At 46.1% G+C, this 19,665-nt stretch overlaps 2 protein-coding genes across 5 annotated transcripts in view; one reads left to right on the top strand and one right to left on the bottom strand.

Annotated features, from left to right (window-relative positions):
* Positions 1-4,719, top strand: part of ostn (osteocrin) — a 6,434-nt gene extending 1,715 nt beyond the window's left edge. The window contains exons 2-5 of the mRNA XM_084350138.1: positions 67-147; positions 1,397-1,626; positions 1,738-1,882; positions 1,951-4,719. Coding sequence (XP_084206264.1) covers positions 67-147; positions 1,397-1,626; positions 1,738-1,825 — 399 coding nt within the window. The 3' untranslated portion in view covers positions 1,826-1,882; positions 1,951-4,719. The remainder of the gene's footprint in view (positions 1-66; positions 148-1,396; positions 1,627-1,737; positions 1,883-1,950) is intronic.
* Positions 4,720-6,783: 2,064 nt separating this feature from the next.
* iws1 (interacts with SUPT6H, CTD assembly factor 1) lies at positions 6,784-17,836 on the bottom strand. 4 transcript variants are annotated; one of them, XM_084352151.1, is made up of 16 exons: positions 17,146-17,836; positions 15,245-15,357; positions 14,047-14,719; positions 13,876-13,941; positions 13,465-13,681; positions 13,321-13,378; positions 13,114-13,223; positions 12,648-12,798; positions 12,487-12,569; positions 11,860-11,989; positions 11,657-11,774; positions 11,466-11,577; positions 10,563-10,619; positions 10,147-10,203; positions 9,737-9,848; positions 6,784-8,123 (listed from the first exon to the last, which is right to left on the bottom strand). In XM_084352151.1, exons 1-16 carry the CDS (start codon positions 17,795-17,797, stop codon positions 7,998-8,000), a joined length of 2,835 nt encoding a protein of 944 aa, XP_084208277.1. In that variant the 5' UTR covers positions 17,798-17,836; the 3' UTR covers positions 6,784-7,997. The 4 variants fall into 4 exon arrangements, with proteins under 4 accessions (XP_084208277.1, XP_084208279.1, XP_084208278.1 ...); XM_084352153.1 differs by lacking the exon at positions 17,146-17,836 and adding an exon at positions 16,517-16,730 and having other exon boundaries at positions 15,245-15,327; XM_084352152.1 differs by lacking the exon at positions 10,563-10,619.
* Between the last annotated feature and the right edge of the window lie 1,829 nt (positions 17,837-19,665).

Raw genomic sequence — 19,665 nt, 5'->3', positions numbered from 1 at the left:
GCGGTGATGCTGCCCCCTGCAGGTCTGGAGCTGCATGTGAATGATCCCGTCTGCTTGTTGTTTCAGATGCAGTTCTGTGGCTGTTTGTTGATCTCCATCACTCTGATCCTCTGCAGCGCCGACGGCTCCAGAGTCCAACCTGCTCGGGTCAGAACACACACACACACACACACACACACACACACACACACACACACACACACACACCAAATATAATCAACAATAAGTCGTGATGTCACTTTAAGACTTTATTGATCCATGAGAGGAAATTTAGGTTATGAAGTTATTCAAATGAGCTCCATCTCTACCAGCTGCAACCTTAAAGGAGCAGTTCACCCAAACAGTAAAACTGACCCATCTCAGCCATCGTCTCCTCCTGATGATATAAAGTCAGGCTCAGTCATCGTCTCCTCCTGATGATATAAAGTCAGGCTCAGCCATCGTCTCCTCCTGATGATATAAAGTCAGGCTCAGTCATCGTCTCCTCCTGATGATATAAAGTCAGGCTCAGTCATCATCTCCTCCTGATGATATAAAGTCAGGCAGCAGATCAGATTTGTGTCCTGAGGGCCAAAACAAACGCCGCCTCCCTCGGGGGCCTCTGATCTGATATCAGATGAAGAAACATCGCAGTGAGGGCCAACACAAAGCTGCCGGCTCTGTTTTCTGTTTAGTCTGGAGGAAACCCGATCGTGTGACTCGTCAGAGGCAGCGGGCGGACAGGAAGTCAGGAAGTGCTCGCCGTCAGGGTCGTGATGTAAGAGACGAGCGGCAACATGGAGTCCTGACGTATGAAAACAGCTGGCGGAGCAGGGAGCATGTTTTCTATACGGAGGAGACGCCCTCATAGAAAAAAACACGTGGAGGCTTTGAGTCGGACGTCTTGGTGTGTTTAGTCTGATCCCGTCTTTACTTTGTGTTCCAGGACTTAGACTTGTCCCGTCTGAAGCTCCTTCTGTTGATAAACTTATTACAACACAATCAATCGTCTGAGCTGCCGTCAAACACGTTACAATATTTCTCACTAAACTTTATTATTATTATTATTATTATTATTATGAACCATCAAATGTCTTCATGAGGTTTAAAAACTCAAATCCGTCCAGTTTTCCATCATGACTCCTTTAACTAAATGTCACATATAATGGAAATAATAAAATAAACTGTGACTCATTATTCTGTATTATTGGACAAAAAAATTTTATCAATCAGTTTCCAAACTACATGTGTCAGTTCATAGACTCAGCCCAGCTGTGTTTACGTACATAGATGTAGCCCAGCTCTGTCTCACCTGTACACATGATCAGTTACCTGGTTGTCATGGAGACGTCTCTGTCCTGTTGGCTTTCAGAGATTTCAGGACATATCCTCATCCTGTGTTGTCCTTGTGTTCCAGCATGTAGACCGGCCCCTGTCGAGGTCTCCGTCGGGTCTTCGGCCTCGTCACGGAGGGGTGAAGGCAGGGGAGGGGCTAACGGCGAAGCTGCTGCGATTGGACGACCTGGTGAGGATGGAGAACGACGTCATGGAGCCAAAGAGGAAGAGGAGTTTCCCCGGCAACAACGCCCCGCTGGACCGGCTGTCGGTCAGCTCCATGGAGACCAAACAGGCGACGAACAAGCAGAGGTGAGGCGACAGGAAGTGAACCACAGGAAGTGAACAACAGGAAGTGAACAACAGGAAGTGGACACACCTGGCTGTCTGTTCTTGAACCTGTTCTCACCTGTCTGTTTGTAGTAAGTCGGTCGAGCTGCAGCGGCGCCGAGTCAATCCGCCTCCCATCGACAGGATCGGAATGAGTCGTCTACCAAGCAGTCGAGGATAGGCTCCGCCTCCTCCCTCCGATGGCCCGCCCCTCGCTACAGCGCCCTCCTCTGGACAGGTACGGCTCAAAAGCTCAGACACGTCCCTTTAGTCTTTTAAAGCCTCACTGACGTCTTCTCTCCACAGAGGAATCACCACACAGCCAATCACCAGCCTGCTGAGCCACGCCTGTCAATCATCCACCATCACCTCACCTGGACACACCCACCCTGCTGCCCCGCCCCCACACATGAACGTTTAAAGATGTTGCATTCAGGTGCTGCTGCTAAATGTATCGCTCGTGTCTGAGACAGACAGAATAAAAACTGGACGAAGCTTCAGGGTCCAAACAGTGAAGCCAGAACAGAACCTGCATTCTCTCTAACCACCAGCAGGGGGCGACTCCACTGGTTTCAAAAGAAGTCTGATTGTATGTAAGCTTATGAGAACATGACCGTCCTTCTCTCTCTCTACTTTCACAATGATCTGTTGTGATATTTTTTACCGTGTCACCTGAACGCATCATCGCCCCCCCACCCCTCCTGTGACCGGAGGCGTACCCCGCCTCGACCCTGAAACTGAACACGTGACACGACTTGACTCAAGTTTCTGACTCGTACAGCTTTTGTTGTTTTGTCGCAGCAGGTCTGTCGACAGCAGGACGACGTCTCCACTGCAGGAAGGAAGCAAACAGGAAGTCATTGTTTTCCCACATTAACTTAACCAAACTCAGGCGGTTTTCTTTGAGCAGCATCTAGTGGCCATCAGGTGAACTGCACCTGAGTTTACAGAAATTGTTTCTTCACTTTGTTTTAACGAAGCAGAAAGGATTTTAAAAATTAAATCAAAAACAAAGTTGTCCTATTAAATCTTTAAAGCTGTTCAGATGGATGTGAATCTCATGTCTTAGCTTAGCTTAGCATGAAGACTGGACACAGAGGGAAACAGCTAGCCTGTCTCAGTCAGTCAGCACCTGTTACGCTCTCTCATCAACACTGTTCCTAAGTGGCAGTGTCTAGAAGCCACCGAGGCTGATTTAGCAAGCTAGCGAGGCGCTAACATAACGCAGGCATGAAGACAGAAGACAAAGACGAGGCTGTCGTCAATATCAACACATCACAACACCCGAATGAGACGATTACCAAGTGAACAGGAACGTTACGCAACATTTTGTGTTAAAATCAATATGTGACCTATTTACTTCAGTTACGTTACGTAACGCAGGATGAACAGCAGCTCCTGAATGAAAGACTTCACCTCAACCTCCTCCGTATGTGACTTCAGCTGACGTCCTCCTTTGCTGCTGTGATAATAACTTCAGCCACTAGAGGTCGCCGTCAAACAAGAAACGTCAATGAGTCATGATAAGCTGCTGCTGGACGGGCTGAAGATTAAAGTATGTTAACTTCCCGTCTGCTGAACAACGACCACCATCAGCAGACTCGTTCTACCTGTGAGGTCCACATGAACGTATCTGACGCAGCGTCACGTTAACATCTCGCTGCTGCTGCAGAGCAAAACCAGACATCTGACACCTCGACACGAGAAGACGAGTCTGACAGGAAACAGCTGTGACCACAGTAAAACCCTTCCACACGACTCGACATTGACACTTTCTCTCCACGACAGTCAACAGATATCAGATATTTATGTCTCTGTGGCATCATGAATTCAAAATGGCAGCAGGAAGAGGAGACGCACAGAACAACGACCATTTTGTCAACAGACGGGAAAAAAATCTAGATTTAACAAACAAGACTTTTAGTTTATCTGTGACTGAAACACATGGAGACTTTATTCTCCTTATTGTGTTTGTTTTATTTACATTTATGATACGTAAAGTTTTATTACACTACAGTATTAAAGTGTTTCATCTAAAGATCAGTGGTGTAAAAAGTACTCAGCCGTTATACTCGAGTAAAAGTAAAGACGTGGTGTTAAAATGTTACTTAGGTAAAAGTAATACATATAAACAGTACTCGAGTATTCAGGGGTGATTTTTGGCAATGAATTATAATATATATATTTTTAAATGTTCTACTTTGGCTCTGATGCAACATGTAATCTGTAAAGTAACTAGTAACTAAAGTATATATAGTACAGTATGGAAGTATAAAGTATCAGAAAGTGGAAATACTCAAATAAAGTAAAAGTACCTCAAAATTGTACTTAAGTTTTTGAGTAAATGTACTTAGTTACATTCTATCATTGCTAAATAAATGTCCACTGCAGTGGAGAGGTGTGTTTTCGGTCACAGATAAAAAAAAATATTGTTTAATATAATAATTTAAATATTTAATCCATGAAAGACTTTTATACCGATGATCCAACTGGACTCCTTCAAAATAAAACACACTGAAAAAAGAAAGTTATTCAATAAGTTAAATTAATTCAAAGTAAAAAAACACAAAACTGCAACTGAGTTTAGACCTTCAGACTGTTCCTTTAAACCTTCGGACTGTTCCTTTAAACCTTCAGACTGTTCCTTTAAACCACCAGACTGTTCCTGTAAACCATCAGACTGTTGCTTTAAACCTTCGGACTGTTCCTTTAAACCATCAGACTGTTCCTTTAGACCTTCAGACTGTTCCTTTAAACCATCAGACTGTTCCTTTAAACCTTCGGACTGTTCCTTTAGACCACCAGACTGTTCCTTTAAACCTTCAGACTGTTCCTTTAAACCACCAGACTGTTCCTGTAAACCATCAGACTGTTCCTTTAAACCTTCGGACTGTTCCTTTAAACCATCAGACTGTTCCTTTAGACCTTCAGACTGTTCCTGTAAACCTTCAGACTGTTCCTTTAGACCACCAGACTGTTCCTTTAAACCTTCAGACTGTTCCTGTAAACCTTCAGACTGTTCCTTTAGACCACCAGACTGTTCCTGTAAACCTTCAGACTGTTCCTGTAAACCTTCAGACTGTTCCTTTAAACCATCAGACTGTTCCTGTAAACCTTCAGACTGTTCCTTTAGACCACCAGACTGTTCCTTTAAACCTTCAGACTGTTCCTGTAAACCTTCAGACTGTTCCTTTAAACCATCAGACTGTTCCTGTAAACCTTCAGACTGTTCCTTTAGACCTTCAGACTGTTCCTGTAAACCATCAGACTGTTCCTTTAGACCTTCAGACTGTTCCTTTAAACCATCAGACTGTTCCTTTAGACCTTCAGACTGTTCCTTTAAACCAGACTGTTCCTTTAAACCTTCAGACTGTTCCTTTAGACCTTCAGACTGTTCCTGTAAACCTTCAGACTGTTCCTGTAAACCTTCAGACTGTTCCTTTAGACCTTCAGACTGTTCCTTTAGACCACCAGACTGTTCCTGTAAACCTTCAGACTGTTCCTGTAGACCTTCAGACTGTTCCTTTAGACCTTCAGACTGTTCCTGTAAACCATCAGACTGTTCCTTTAGACTGTTCCTGTAAACCTTCAGACTGTTCCTTTAAACCATCAGACTGTTCCTTTAAACCTTCGGACTGTTCCTTTAAACCATCAGACTGTTCCTTTAAACCTTCAGACTGTTCCTTTAGACCACCAGACTGTTCCTTTAAACCTTCAGACTGTTCCTTTAAACCACCAGACTGTTCCTGTAAACCATCAGACTGTTCCTTTAAACCTTCAGACTGTTCCTTTAAACCACCAGACTGTTCCTGTAAACCATCAGACTGTTCCTTTAAACCTTCGGACTGTTCCTTTAAACCATCAGACTGTTCCTTTAGACCTTCAGACTGTTCCTTTAGACCTTCAGACTGTTCCTTTAGACCACCAGACTGTTCCTTTAAACCTTCAGACTGTTCCTGTAAACCTTCAGACTGTTCCTTTAAACCATCAGACTGTTCCTGTAAACCTTCAGACTGTTCCTTTAAACCATCAGACTGTTCCTGTAAACCATCAGACTGTTCCTTTAGACCTTCAGACTGTTCCTTTAAACCTTCAGACTGTTCCTTTAAACCACCAGACTGTTCCTTTAGACCTTCAGACTGTTCCTGTAAACCTTCAGACTGTTCCTTTAGACCTTCAGACTGTTCCTTTAAACCAGACTGTTCCTTTAGACCACCAGACTGTTCCTTTAGACCTTCAGACTGTTCCTTTAAACCACCAGACTGTTCCTTTAGACCTTCAGACTGTTCCTTTAAACCGTCTCATCTGGACTTCCTGTGAAATCAGCTGCTTCAGGTCCACAGAGTGCTGACTCGACACCATGTGAACCATTCAAGTGATTTAAAGGCCGACTGAGTCCGGTACCGACGCGGTGGTGCAGTGGAGACGTGTCCTGCTCACTGAGACGTGACAGTGTTCTGTTCAGTCCAGTTCTGTTCTTCTGCTTGTTAAAGCTCAATAAAGCCTCAGTGATCAGCTGTTCTGTGTCTGATGTTTGACTCGTGTTCACAGAACAAACGTTCAGTTTAAAGGATCCGTCTCACTAAAAATCAACTGGATCCGAGTTCAGGTTTTCTTTTAAAGCAGGTTAATAAAGTTCTGTTGGACTCTTCAGTCAGTCAGGATGTGATGATGAAACCGACCAGAACAATTCATGACCTCACAGGAAGTGTGACTGTTTAAAGGACTTTAGTCAAAGTAGATAAAAACGGCTGAACTTCGAGTGTTTTCTCTCAACATGATGTTACAGATCCAACTAAGAAACCTAAACTCGATTCTTAGCGGGTTCGGACTCAGATGGGATGAACAAGGTGTTTTAGATTCACAGGCTTCAGAACTCTGGAGAGAAAATATAAGTTTTCATGATGACACACTTTCACACAAGTTTCTTTTTGTTCTTTTGACACGACAAAAACACACATTTCTGTAGAGCTTCACACTCATACGTTCTGATAACCGGTTATGGACACGAGGAGGTCCGCCACCGCAGGAACAGGATTATTTTGACACAAAATGGCTCCAGCAGCTCCGGCCGATCCAAACATGTTAACGCACGGCTGCATGAAACAGGAATAAAAACTTTCCACTCGATCATTTTCTGTTTTCTGTTGAGTCTTTATTAAGAAAAGTATCATGTGATCCAGAACAGTGCAGACAGACGAGCTCGGGCCTGCAGACAGTTTACACACTTCTGTACAGCCGCTACGGGAGCAGAGAGGGGACAAAATGGACTGAGGAGGAGGACAAGGAGGTGGAGGAGGAGGTGAAGGTCCGGCCGGCCTGTTAGCAAAACACCTTCACATTAAAACAAAGAGGGAGTGAGGAGGAGTTTGTTCTCAAACACATAATCAGGAGGTTCTGCAAAAAACTTAAATGTGACCAGAACAATCTTTAGATCAGCTCCGTTTGATTTCTGTCCGAACTAACAGGATGAAGAGACGATTCATCGAGCGCTCGTTACTTCAAAGACTGATTCAGGAGGATTTTACCTTTAAAACACAAAGCTGACAGCCGCAGTCACAATATAGACCGATCTAACAAAGATGACTGTAAACGTTAGCAGCTCGCAGGCAAATCAAATACAGCGTCGACACAAGTTAATATTGAGGATGTAGCTTAAAGTCAAACCTGAGGATCCAGTTGGTTTGGAGCTGGTGCTAACAAAAGCTAATGTTATGGACCTTGTTGGCTTTAGAACAAGGCTAACGTAGCTAACTGGTAATGTAAGCTAATGTTGTTGAGTTTGTTAGTTTTGAAACATTGCTAATATTTTATTGTCATCTTAGTTGGCTTCAGCTAAAATTATAGACATTTAGCATTAGCCTTACCTCTGAGTAAAGTGACTGCTAACATTAGCAATCATTGTTAGCTTGGGTGTCAAGCTAACAAAATGCTAACATTGGTTAGCACTGAGGATCCAGTCGGTTTGCAGTTGACGGCTGACTTAAATTAAATGTATGGACCCCAGCTGGGTACACTGTGTGTACCCAGCTGGGGTCCATAATGGTTTGAAGCTAATGTTGCTAACTGCTAACATGAGCTAATGTGAGGAGTCAGAACTAACACAGCAGTTATCTTGGACTCTCTGGATCAGTTTGCAGAAGATGTGGTGTTTTTTGGACACAGAGCAGATGAGCTGTCGTCACTTCACACAGTTTACTGCAGATATTTACATTCTGACTTCAGTCTCAGTGACCTCAGCCCTTCAGTAAGGCAGATCTGACCTGAGGAGGGAGGAGAGCTGTGGGATTGTTCAGGAGCAACACATTAAAAAGAAAAGAAAATAAAGTGAATAAATCCTGTGGAGGTTAAAATCAGAGCGGCATCCGGTTTCCTTCCACACTGATTTTAACAGCGTGACCCGGCTTCGTCAGGCGGCGGATGTCAGCAATTCTACGCATCTGTTTGTCCACGCGGGACATCCCCTTCTTTAGCGGACCCTGCAGGGACAGACAACACCCAGTCAGAACACAAGGACGCCACGAGGCTGCTAACGGTCAGGCTGATGAAACGTAGCTGCAGAGACGTGAACTGAAGCTGAGCCGGGTTTCATCACTTCAGCTCTCCAGAGACATGCAGAGACACAGGCAGCCAATCACAGACCTCCAAAACACTCAGCCGCAGTCTGGTTAATGGATCTGAGCTCGTCACACGACCACCAACAACAATGTAGAGAGTTAATCATCAAGTCAAACCAGTGGGAAGTGGAGAAGCTTCAAACGCTTCATTTCCTTAAAGTTACGAGTCAATAAATTATATTCACTCTAAAATATATTAGTACAGCGAAGATCCGAACATCTTCAGATCTACAGATCTGAACATCTTCAGATCTGTAGATCTTCAGATCTTCAGATCTGTAGATCTCGTAGATCTGAAGATGTTCAGATCTGTCAAACTGTCGTTTAAACCTGGAAATGATCAGAAAGTTTGAGGATTCAGAAAGTAAATAAATGAAAGTGTCAGAAGTGAAACTGTCGTCTAATCAAAGAGTCTTTGTCCGTCCAACCAGCAGGTCTGTCAGAAGAACCGTCCTGTAGAGTCTCAGAAACACCCCTCTACATGTGTTCTGGTCCCAGAGTTCTGGTCCCGACTGTACTTGCTCATTTTTTTTGTTCTTCACTGTAAAAAGTGTGAAAATATAAAATAACTTGATTTTTATAATGACAGACGATGTGTGTGTGGAGTAGGGAGGTCACAGGTGAGTCAGAGGTCACAGGTGAGTCAGAGGTCACAGGCGTCACACAAAGATGGGTCCCTACAGACAGACGCTCCACTCTGTCTCTGAGCTGTGTTTCTACAGAGCGGAGCGTCTTCTTCAGGGGAACGTCTCTGCAGACGGTCCCAGTCGGACCATCGTGTCACACCATGCAGAAGGACTTACTGCCCCCTGCAGGCCGGCAGCAGGAGCTACAGGGGCATTCTGTTGCCCTCTATGCTGATCTTCACTGCTCCCTGCGGACGCTTCATTTTCATCTGCTCAGCGAAGCGACGCTTGTGCTTCTCCAGCCGGCTGAGGCCTTTCTTATAGCTCTACAGAGGACCAATCACAGCGCAGCTAATGACCTCACTTCCTGTTGTCAGGCAGCCTATCACACCAGAGCCAGACTACAACCGGAGGTGACTGATGTCAGTGAACACATCACACACCTCCACATGTTGCTGCCACCCTGTGGTGTCATCGTGTCATTACACAGAAAACATTCTGAGTGTTTTAATAATTGTAACTTTATATTATAATTGTAACTTTATATTATAATTGGTAACAGCTGTTCAGTGTTTACAGAGAACTCATCATCTCAATGTTGACAGTAACTTTAATTCATACATTTAAATAAAGTGAATTTATCCGTTTTTGGTTTTTTCTACATTTATTCAACTACACAAGAATCTGAACTATGTTTATTTTTACACACATGGACCTGTCAGAACCGCAGTCCGCCTGCAGCCGAGCCTGCAGCTCTGACCTTGTGTTTGAGTAAACAGGTGAGATTCTTCCTTTAAACCCCGACAGGCGAGTCTGGACTCTGACAGGTGACAGTCTGCATGTACTCACCCTGTTGGACTCCACCTCTACGTTCCACTTGGGTCGGACCACGTAGTCTTTGTTGGAGGGCATCGGCACCCGAGCTCGGGCGCAGAAACCTGGGTCACCGGGTCGCAGAGCTCTGCGGGGAGGAAATGATGTTTAGTAAAAGTAATCTGATTACAGTGGAACATAAACATCACTGGGACAAACAGACTCCATGTTTCTACTCAAAGACAGAAAGAAGTTCATGAAGAACATTTGCTGAATTTAAAAGAAGGAACAAATAAGTCAGAATCAGTCAGAGACAGAGTTTCACACAGTTTATAACGTTTGTTTTAACTCTTAAAATCACTACATTTGTGAAGGGAGTCTGGTGCTGTGTTCACAAACAGGATGATAGGATCACTGTCAGATGTTGGCAGCAGGTCTGAACTTACTTCTCCTCTCCGGTCAGCTGTTTCTCCAGGTCTCTGCGAGGCGTCTGACCTCCAGAACTACAGAGACAGAAACACTGGTTTACATCACCATGGATGAAGAAGTTTGAGGGAAACGAGCAGACTTTCAACTGAGCAGCTGGTCCACAGTCAGCTGGTCCACTGGACTCACCAGCTGAGCCTACATGCTAATATTAGCATTCTCCACCCTACAGCAGTTAGTCAGCACTCAGAACAACCCGACACCTCAGCTGATCCTCAGCTTCTGTTACCGACCGGGAACTCGCTGAGGAAACATCCACCGGACTCGTGCAAGTCACGTCTCCAAACCACGATCCAATCAGAACCGAGCATGTAAATGTTCACACTGAACACACGTCGTGTTAGAGACGAGGCACCATGCAACACTGACACTCAACCTGATTGGTGGAGAGAAGACGTCGGGTTCCTCCGCCCTCTCCACCTTCTGAGGCTGACTGGAGGAGGAGGAGGAGGAGCAGGAGGAGGAGGAGGAGCAGCAGGAGCAGGAAGAGGAGGAGGAGGAGGAGGAAGAGGAGGAGGAGGAGGAGGAGGATGAAGAGGAATGAAAGAAGTGAGGCTGAGCTTCAGAGAAACACCGTGTGACGAGAGCCTGAACTCAGTAAAACAAGTGACAGCTGTAGTTATAAAGTGATGAGATGAAGCAGTTAGCGAGTGTTGTGATGACGACGTCACAGGAAACGATCATTTTACACTGAAGGACTCAAAGACGAGCTACAGCCACCTCGTCTGTACAGGAAGTGACTGATGAACAGGAGGCCACACCCCTTAGCATTAGCATTAGCTTCTCTAATACTGTTCAGACATCGTGTGGTCGAGTGCGTCAAACTAAAGGTTTAAAATCAGGACATTTAGTCCAGAACAAGCTGCAGGTTCAAGTTGTTCACTTCCTGTCTCACTAACAAAGGCCCGTCCGGGGGGAGGAGCTTATCTCTCAGCCTGTGGAGCAGATAGAAGCTTGACGTGATGAAGCTGGAGCTCCATGTCTCCGTTAAACAGTCTTTTCCTTTGGGACTACTTTCCCTCAACTGCACAACGTCCATGTTCCTACGCACCAGCAGAACGTAGCGCCAAAGGAACGAGCTGTTTGACAACGTGAGGCAGCAACATCCTTTAAAACCGTCTGTACTTGGAGTGATGCTCTGATGTTTTATTAACGGAGTACAAGAATATTCATCTGATCTGAAACGTGTTTAAATACATCAATAAATCACTATAACGCTGCAGCGGGCAGCAGTGACGCGAGGCGGCCGCCTCCAGGTCCGACAGCATCATGTCTGTACCTGAGTCGTCGTCTCTGAGGCATCTGCTGGTCCAGATCTCTCTGCTGACGCTCCTCCCTCGTCATCCCCTTATAGTTGGACGTGAGGCCGAAGATCGGCCGCGACCACTCGTCTGCAACGAGACAGACATGAAAACTCTGCAGTGACACTGGACGATGTTCTGCATCAGAGGACAAACGCAGACGTCTTACTGATGAGCTTGAGAGCGAGGTCTTTGTTGGATCGAGACTCTTTGGGGTGTTTGTAGAGGAACATGACGGACCGGCCGATGCCGCTGTGCTTCAGAGTCTCCTGACTGACGCTGGGCAGCTGCAGGAGGAAACACAGCGTCACACACTGGACACACACTCAACACACACTCTCACAGCCGGACTCACTTCCTGTGTGTACTCGCCTCCTGTAGGATCCTCAGCAGCTCCTCCCTGATTCTCAGAGCAGGAAGTGATTTGTCTGGCAGCGGGCTGATCCACTCTTTGATGGCCGACATCACGCCGCTGTCGATGAACGTCTCCTTCAGGTCCTGTCTGAGGGACGGACACCGTGTTAGTTGTCATGACCGTCGTTAATCTGCAGCATCAGCGTGTTTCCTGTGAACACTCAGACAATACTCAGTTATTTTAACTCTTAATTTAAAGAAAGACATTTATTGAAATGGTTTTTAGACGTGTGTTTGCTGGAAACCATCACGATCATCTCGTCACACATCGATCTGATGAAACGAGCCGACCGGTTAATTATCTGCCAACAGAATTAAAACAGCGATGAGAGTTTGTGTTTATGAGAGAGAGTGAACCTCCTCTGGATGTTTTATTATCTTTGTCCCGACTGACACGTTTAAGAATCCAGATTCTGTAATTCAACAACCAAACATCTGATGGACCTGATGGATCTGACCTGTGAGCTCAGACCTGTTCAACATGTCGTCATCGTAACGAGTCCTCCACGTCGACGCTGCTCCTGAATGAAACCTTTAAGAGAGTGTGTGTGTGTGTGTGTGTGTGTGTGTGATCAGCGCTCTTACTTCTTGAGGTGCATGACGACCTGTGGCAGCAGGGTGAGTTTCTTCAGCGCTGGTTTCTTGTGGCTGTTCAGAGTTCGATCCTCCTGTTGGACAAACACAGTCGGTATCACAGAGCACAGCACCCACGACACTCAGACGGGCTTTTATTTTGAAAGGCGGACCTCGGCGGCCTCGTTCATCTTGCAGATCATGGCGCTGACCACGTCGTCGGCATCGCTGATGAACGTCCCGCCATCACGGTGACGCCTCCTCTTACTGTTCATGGCTTTCCTCTTCGCGAGCATGATGTCGAAGTCCGACATGAAGCTGGTACTGAACACACACACACACACACACACACACACACACACACACACACATGATTTTGCTTCATCTCAATATTCTAAATTAAAAGCACAAACTTTTATTCTCTTATTATTTCTAAGTGCAAATATTCAGTGTTGATCAGGGAACGAATCACGTACATGAGAAACTTAAATGATTCTTTCTGTTCTGATGATCCAGATTATAAAAGTCTCCTGAAACCGTTTGTTTCTCTGAACTCTGACCTCAACACGACCCGTTCATTGATCCAAATCTGAACCCATTTCCTGCTGTTAGTCGGTAAATAATCAGAGTGCTGCTCACTCTTGGCCGCTGCGGTCGACTCCTTCATCAGAGTCCGACTCCTCCTCCATCTGCTCCTGCGCCTCCTTCTTGGACTCCTTCTTGTCCTCCAGGTCCTCCTGGTTGAAGCCCTGCAGGTGGAGGAGACGGTGTGAGCAGGTGTGAGCAGGTGTGAGCAGGTGTGAGCAGGTGAAGCTGCTGCACAAACTAACACTCTGTCGTACTCACCGTGAACTCCTCCTCCTCCTCGTCTCCAGACTCTCCAAAGATGTCTGCGATCATTTTCCTGGAACAAACACAGAGGTCAGAGGTCACCGGACTTCACTGTGACATCACATGTCCACAGTGACATCACATGTCCACAGCACTTACTCTTCCTCCTCGTCTCCGTCTCCAGAGTCGCTGTCGCTGCCGAACAGCGCCTTCTCGTCCTTCTTCCCCGCCGCAGCCTTCGTCCTGTCGTCGTCGTCGCTGCCGCTGTCCGAGCCGAGCTCTCTCAGTTTGGCTGCCAGACTCTTATCAGGACCACCGGACGCTCCGTCGCTGTCCGAGTTCTCATCGTCTGACACCGCCCGACTCCTCTTCACCGCTGACGAGACAGAGGACACAAGAGCAACTTCATGGTTCTGATTCTGAAAGTCCTTGTTCACCAACAGAAGCGGTCTGAACCCTGACCGACTGCGTTCACACTCGTCTGACTTTTAGTTTTTATCTTTAAAATCTCTAATTTAAAGGTTTATGTACATTTATTTACCCATGATTCACAGTGAGTGATGACCTCACCTGGTTTGTCCGCCTTCTCCTCGTCCTCGTCCTCACTGTCTGACAGGATGGCCTTCTTCCTCTTCACTGCAACAGAAAGACAAACTGATAAAGGAGCATTTCACTGTTTCACAGCCATCAATCAGCCGATATCTCAGGCGTCGTCACAGGAAGCTGCTCTCGGGTCAGTACCTGGCTTCTCGTCTTCATCATCGCTGTCATCCTTCTGCTCCTCCCCCCCCTGCTGCTCTCCATCACTTGCTGTTGCAGCCTTCCTCCTCCTGCCCTCCTCTTCCTCCTCACTGTCAGACTGCATCACAGCCTTCCACTTCCCTCCTCCTCCTCCTCCCTGAGCTTCCTCCTGCTTCTCCCCCTCCTCTTCAGAGTCTATCTGTGCTGCCTTGCGTCTGGCAGGTGTCTCTGTGTCAGAGTCACTGTAGGCGTTGGGCCGACGGTCAGGAGAAGCTGCCGGTTTGGCGTCCTCGTTCTCCGAGTCGCTGTCTGCGGCTGCTTTGGGCGTCTCCTCCTCCATGTCCGAGCTGCTCCTCCTCCGTTTGGGAGGAGACGACGCTCCCCCCTCCTCATTATCTGAAGCTCCGTGTTTGACGGGCGACGACTCCTCCTCGTTGTCTGATCCGCTCATCCTGCGTTTGACCGGAGAGGAGTCGTCACCGCTGTCGGCGGGCCGCGGAGCCTCCGCCTCCGCCTCCGCCTCCGAGTCACTTTTGTCACTGTCACGGCGACGTTGTGGGGCCTCGCCCTCCGAGTCGCTGCCCCCCCCCCGATGGTCCTCGTTGTCGGAGCCGCTGGCTGCACCGCCGGTCTCCATGGCGTTGGGGGCGTCTTCATCGTTACTGCCTTCATCCTATGGAGACAAACAGCTGCAGGTCAAAAATCTGACACTCTCAGGAGACCCGGTTCTGTTGAGTCCAACCGACTGAAAGACTCCATGTTTTTACTCAAAGACAGAAAGAAGTTCATGTTGAACATTTGCTGAATTAACAAGAAGGAACAAATCAGTCAGAATCAGTCAGAGACAGAGTTTCACACAGTTTATAAAGTGTCTCCAGCTCAACGACACTAAACTGACACGTGTGTGTGGTACAGCCATGCTGCCACAAAGTGACACTGTTTACAAGGAAACAAACAACTTACTGTTTTCATTTAATGCTGAATTTACAAGAAGGAGACAATGATTCAGAGTTTGTTGTAGCCTTTTTACAAAGTTTGTTCAGTTTCTCCTCATGAAACAACTCTTAAAATCACTTCATTTGTTAAGGGAGTCTGGTGTCGTTGTGGTCACTGGTCAATAATCCATTAACAGGTTAACAGAGACCACACGTCATTTACATGACAGTAAACCACACAGAGTCTGACTGTTGTGTCTGACCTCAGACTGATGTCTGTCGCTCCTTATCTCCTCGCCGTCTGACTCGTGGTGTTCATCCATTACTGGAGTGCCGCCTCCGTCATCTGCGGGACACACAGCAGGCGAGAAACACACTGCGGTTAACACGGAGAGTTAGGACACAAAGACACAAAGACCTGCGGAGAGACAACAGGTGGAAACATGTGGAAGAGCTGGAAATAATGTGTAGAGTCACTTCAGTTGGACTCGGCTGAGTCGGCGTGTGTGAAAAACTTCTAGAGTGCACACCAAACTCCATTCAAAAATCATGCATTTTAAGGTTAATGTGTAAATAACAGTCAGTAGAAAACTGTTTAAGTTTGTTTCAGCACACACGTTTAAAGCTGATAATGACAGAGACACAGAGATGAAACTTGGTTAAAGCCGAAGACAGACCACTTCCTGTTTAAGATTTCAGGTTCTTTTACAATCTGCAGACCAAACTCCATTCAAAAATCATGCATTTTAAGGTTAACCCGTCAAGCACAGCCAGAGGAAAACAGTTAAGGTCAGATTCAGCACACAGGAGCACAACAAAGGGTTCCCAATCATTTAACCAACATAACTGATATTAGTCTCAAATCCACGAGGCGCTATTTAATCAACTATTTCATTATGTTAAAGCTGATTATGAGACACAGATTAAACTTTATTAAAGCTGAAGACAGACACGTTTCCTGATTTTTTAACTTAGAATTTAAGATTTCAGACTCCACACCAAACTCAATGCAAAACTCGGGCATTTTAATGTTTATGTATAAACTGTACATGGTCGGTGAATATAATATAAAGTGAGAACAAACAGATTGAACCTGTCGGTTTGCTCTTTAATTCGGCAGCTTCTTAATGTCACTCTCAGTTGAGTCTTTACATTTAACGTTTTGTGAGCACAGGTTGATTTGACAGGAACGTTTTCAGCCTTTGTTCAACGATTTTAATAAATCGGCATCAACTCACACTCGTTAAACTTCAGCTTTAAAGCAGAACATCTGGAGAAACTGTAAAACATGAGTACCATATCTTCAGCTAGCTGCTACATCTGCTAACCGGCTAATGATTACAGTCCTGTTTACCGGGTAAATCTGACAGAGCGATACTGGACCTGCTGATTCAACACAGAACATATCTACTGTTATTATAAGAGACAGTGAGAATGTAACCGTCCTGTTTAACCCCGTGTTTGCTCACACATAGTGGAGTTAGCTTGTCAGCTAGCTTGTTAGATAGGAAACAAAGCAGAGCAGCAGTTTGTACCGGAGTGGTTCCCGGACACGAAGTCGTCCTCTTCTCCCTCCATTTCTCAGACGAAGACTGATTCCGGATCAGAACCGAACACGGGACACGTCTCTGTTTGTTCTACTTTAATAATAAAGCGGGAAAATAAACCCGATCAAAGTAACGACGCACTGTGAAAGCTAACAGCAACAGCTAGCTACAGTAGCCGTGAGATCCAAAATGGTGTCGCACACATCATATACGCATGCGCGCATGTGCGTGCGCCTCGCAATGACGCCTTCGTTTTTTTAAATAAACTTTATGAACACGAACATAGATTCACAATAATCACAATTAAAATGAATAAAAAGTAAATGTACAGCTAATAATTAATAACGTGATTTTTAGTTAATGCGGCCGTTTTTCATATGAAAATCATTTTGATTATTCACTTTTTGAAGTTGTATCTATAGTTTCACTTCACTTCGGTCTGATTTCTTAATATTATTTCATATTGTACAAGTTGATTTCTGCCTGTTTAGATTAATGACACTGTGCTGGTGTTTGTGTTGTGATGTTACTGTGTTGTTTAACATGGGCCGATGTTTCTGTAGTCAATAAAGTTACATTAAAAAAAACGTGATGTCATTGACGCGCGACACACTTACAGGAAAACACGCGTGTGTCTGAACCAGGACCTCCAGCTATTGAAATCCAGTTTCTACCAGGTTTCGGTCCATTTAGACCCGGACTGATGGGGGACACGAGCCGGCTGTGCTCCGTGTGGCTGGGCTCGGAGACCGGCATCCTGAAGGGGGTCAGTCTGTCCCGGAAACAGGCCTTCAACTTCTGCAACACGAGCCACCTGAGCCGCGACCAGGAGGTCCGGGCGCTGTGTTGGGGGGACCCGGCGGAGAGCGAGCTGCTGGTCGGCTCCGTGGACGGAACCGTGAAGACTTTCAGCACCGAGAAGGGCGCCTTCACCGAGACCCGTCGCTGCGGAGACCCCGCCGATGGCTGCTTCACTGGGCTGGCTGTGCTCAGCGGCTCCGCGCTGGTCAGCTGCGTGGAGTGCGGGACGCTGCGGGTGTGGAGGGAGGACAGCAGCGAGCCCGTGACGGAGCTGAGCGCGGGGAAGAACGTGTGCAGGATGCGGCAGAGTCCGGTACACCCGCACAAAGTCGCCACCGGAGGGAAGGAGAACGGGCTCAAGATCTGGGACCTGGAGAGACCGGAGAAGCCCGTGTTCACCGCAAAAAACCTGCGGGACGACTGGCTCGATCTACGGCGGCCGCATTGGGTCAGAGACATGGCCTTCATCCCGGACACCGACAAAGTGGTCACCTGCACAGGTTACCATCAGGTGCGTTCGCACTGTGGAACTAAAATAGCTTTTAACCGACCTCATAGACCAAACTCCATTAACAATTCTGTCAATTTAAAGGTTTACTCGACTTGTTGGCAAATTTGCACCTCCTCGATAAAAAAATTAAATCCTCTAAATTATCTTTAAAATGGACTCTGTAATTCGGTGTGCGTCCAGTTAATGTAAAGCTCATATATTTCCCTCTTAGATGAGAAGAAGTGCAGTAAAAGTAGAACGTGGCATGATAAGAAAATACCTCAAATTTGTACTTGCACCAAATTCCATTCGAAAATAAACGTTTTAAGTTTACTTCGCTGTGGGCAGATTTCTGTGACAGCTAAGACATTTGCTTACGTTGAATAATGACCTTTAAAATGTCCTGAACGATTCTGCATACATCCAACACATCAACATTAAAGGGACATTTCAAAATGTCAACAAAGAGTCACTCTACCATCTATATATATATATATATATATATATATATATATATATATATATCTGACTCTGACTGAGGGCGGTGAATCTCTGAATGATGATTTGGTATCATTCGGTATGCGTCCAGTTATTTTTCCGAAGCTCTGACAGTTTGTTTACTTCTGTAACTTAAATTAATAAATCTAGAAACCAGTCTGCCTGAATTACTAGTTAAGAGTCTGAAAATACTTTGTACTCTCCTTCAAGCATCAGGTAACTTAAGTTACTTACACACAAAACGTGTCATGAGTTAATTTGAAAGTTATGTATATTTTTTTAATTGAAGTAGCAAACCTTGATTAAAATGAGCTCAGCTGCAACTTTAGTCATTAGTGCTTACACAATGAATTATTTGATTATCTCCTCATATGTCTTCATCTGTAAAGTAACTGAAGCTGTCAAACAGTACAATGTTTCTGTCGGAGGTGGAGTAGAAGTAGAAAGTAGCATAAAAAGAAATACCTCAAATTTGTTCTGACACCAAACTCCATTCAAAAACTGTGTGTTTTTGACGTGTCTGAGTAGATGCACTTGGTGTCGTTTGTTTCTGCCCTCTGGTGGTTAAAAAAAACCTCCTGCAGCTTTAACGATGTCTCCTCTCCTTCATCAGGTCCACGTATTCGACCCGTCATCCCCTCAGCGGCGTCCGGTCCTGGAGGTCGAGTATGGCGAGTACCCGCTCACCGCTCTGTCCCTGACTGCCAGCGGGGACACGGTGGTGGTTGGAAACACCCACGGCCAGATCGCCCTGCTGGACCTGAGGAAGGGTCTGGTCCGCGGCTGTCTGAAAGGGCTGGTGGGGGGCGTGCGGGGGCTACAGTGTCACCCCTCCCAGCCTGTGGTGGCGTCCTGCGGCCTCGACCGCTTCCTCCGCATCCACAGCCTGGAGGACCGCAAACTGCAGCACAAAGTCTACCTGAAGTCCCGCCTCAACTGCCTCCTGTTCGCCAGCAGAGACCTGGAGGAGCAAGCGGGGGAGGGCGGGGCTCAGGAGGTAAAGGAGGAAGAGGAGGGAGACGAGGTGTGGGACAGCATGGAGCGAGTGGAGGAGAAGCCCAAGAGAAAAACTACAGAGGAAGAAGAAGAGCTGCAGAAGAAAAAGAGCAAGAAGAAGAAAAAGAACTGAGGGACGTTTGTGGTGTGATCAGAGTGTGGGACATTTGAACGCCGTCAGTCAGACTGAAACACATGGAAGAGGAGAGATTTGTCTCTCAGCTGTTTCTGCTCGAAAAATGTATTTTCTATATTTTGTTTATTCTGTTTATTAAAACAGCAGCTTGTGCCTCCAGACGTCTCATGAGAAATATTCATTTCAACAGCAAATTATACTTTTACTTATAAATCA

Source organism: Pagrus pagrus (assembly GCF_965226575.1).
Source record: "Pagrus pagrus genome assembly, chromosome: 4".
Classification (NCBI taxonomy): domain Eukaryota; kingdom Metazoa; phylum Chordata; class Actinopteri; order Spariformes; family Sparidae; genus Pagrus; species Pagrus pagrus.
This window is presented reverse-complemented; position numbering and strand designations above follow the sequence as displayed.

Coding starts and splice junctions, on each gene's coding strand:
- iws1 (XM_084352151.1), bottom strand. CDS start 17,797: ATGAAGGCCATGTCTCTGACCCAATGCGGCCGCCGTAGATCGAGCCAG. Junction 11,578..11,656: donor CCTCGCTCTCAAGCTCATCA/GTAAGACGTCTG, acceptor GTCTCGTTGCAG/ACGAGTGGTCGCGGCCGATC. Junction 8,124..9,736: donor TAGAGGTGGAGTCCAACAGG/GTGAGTACATGC, acceptor CTGTCCCTGCAG/GGTCCGCTAAAGAAGGGGAT.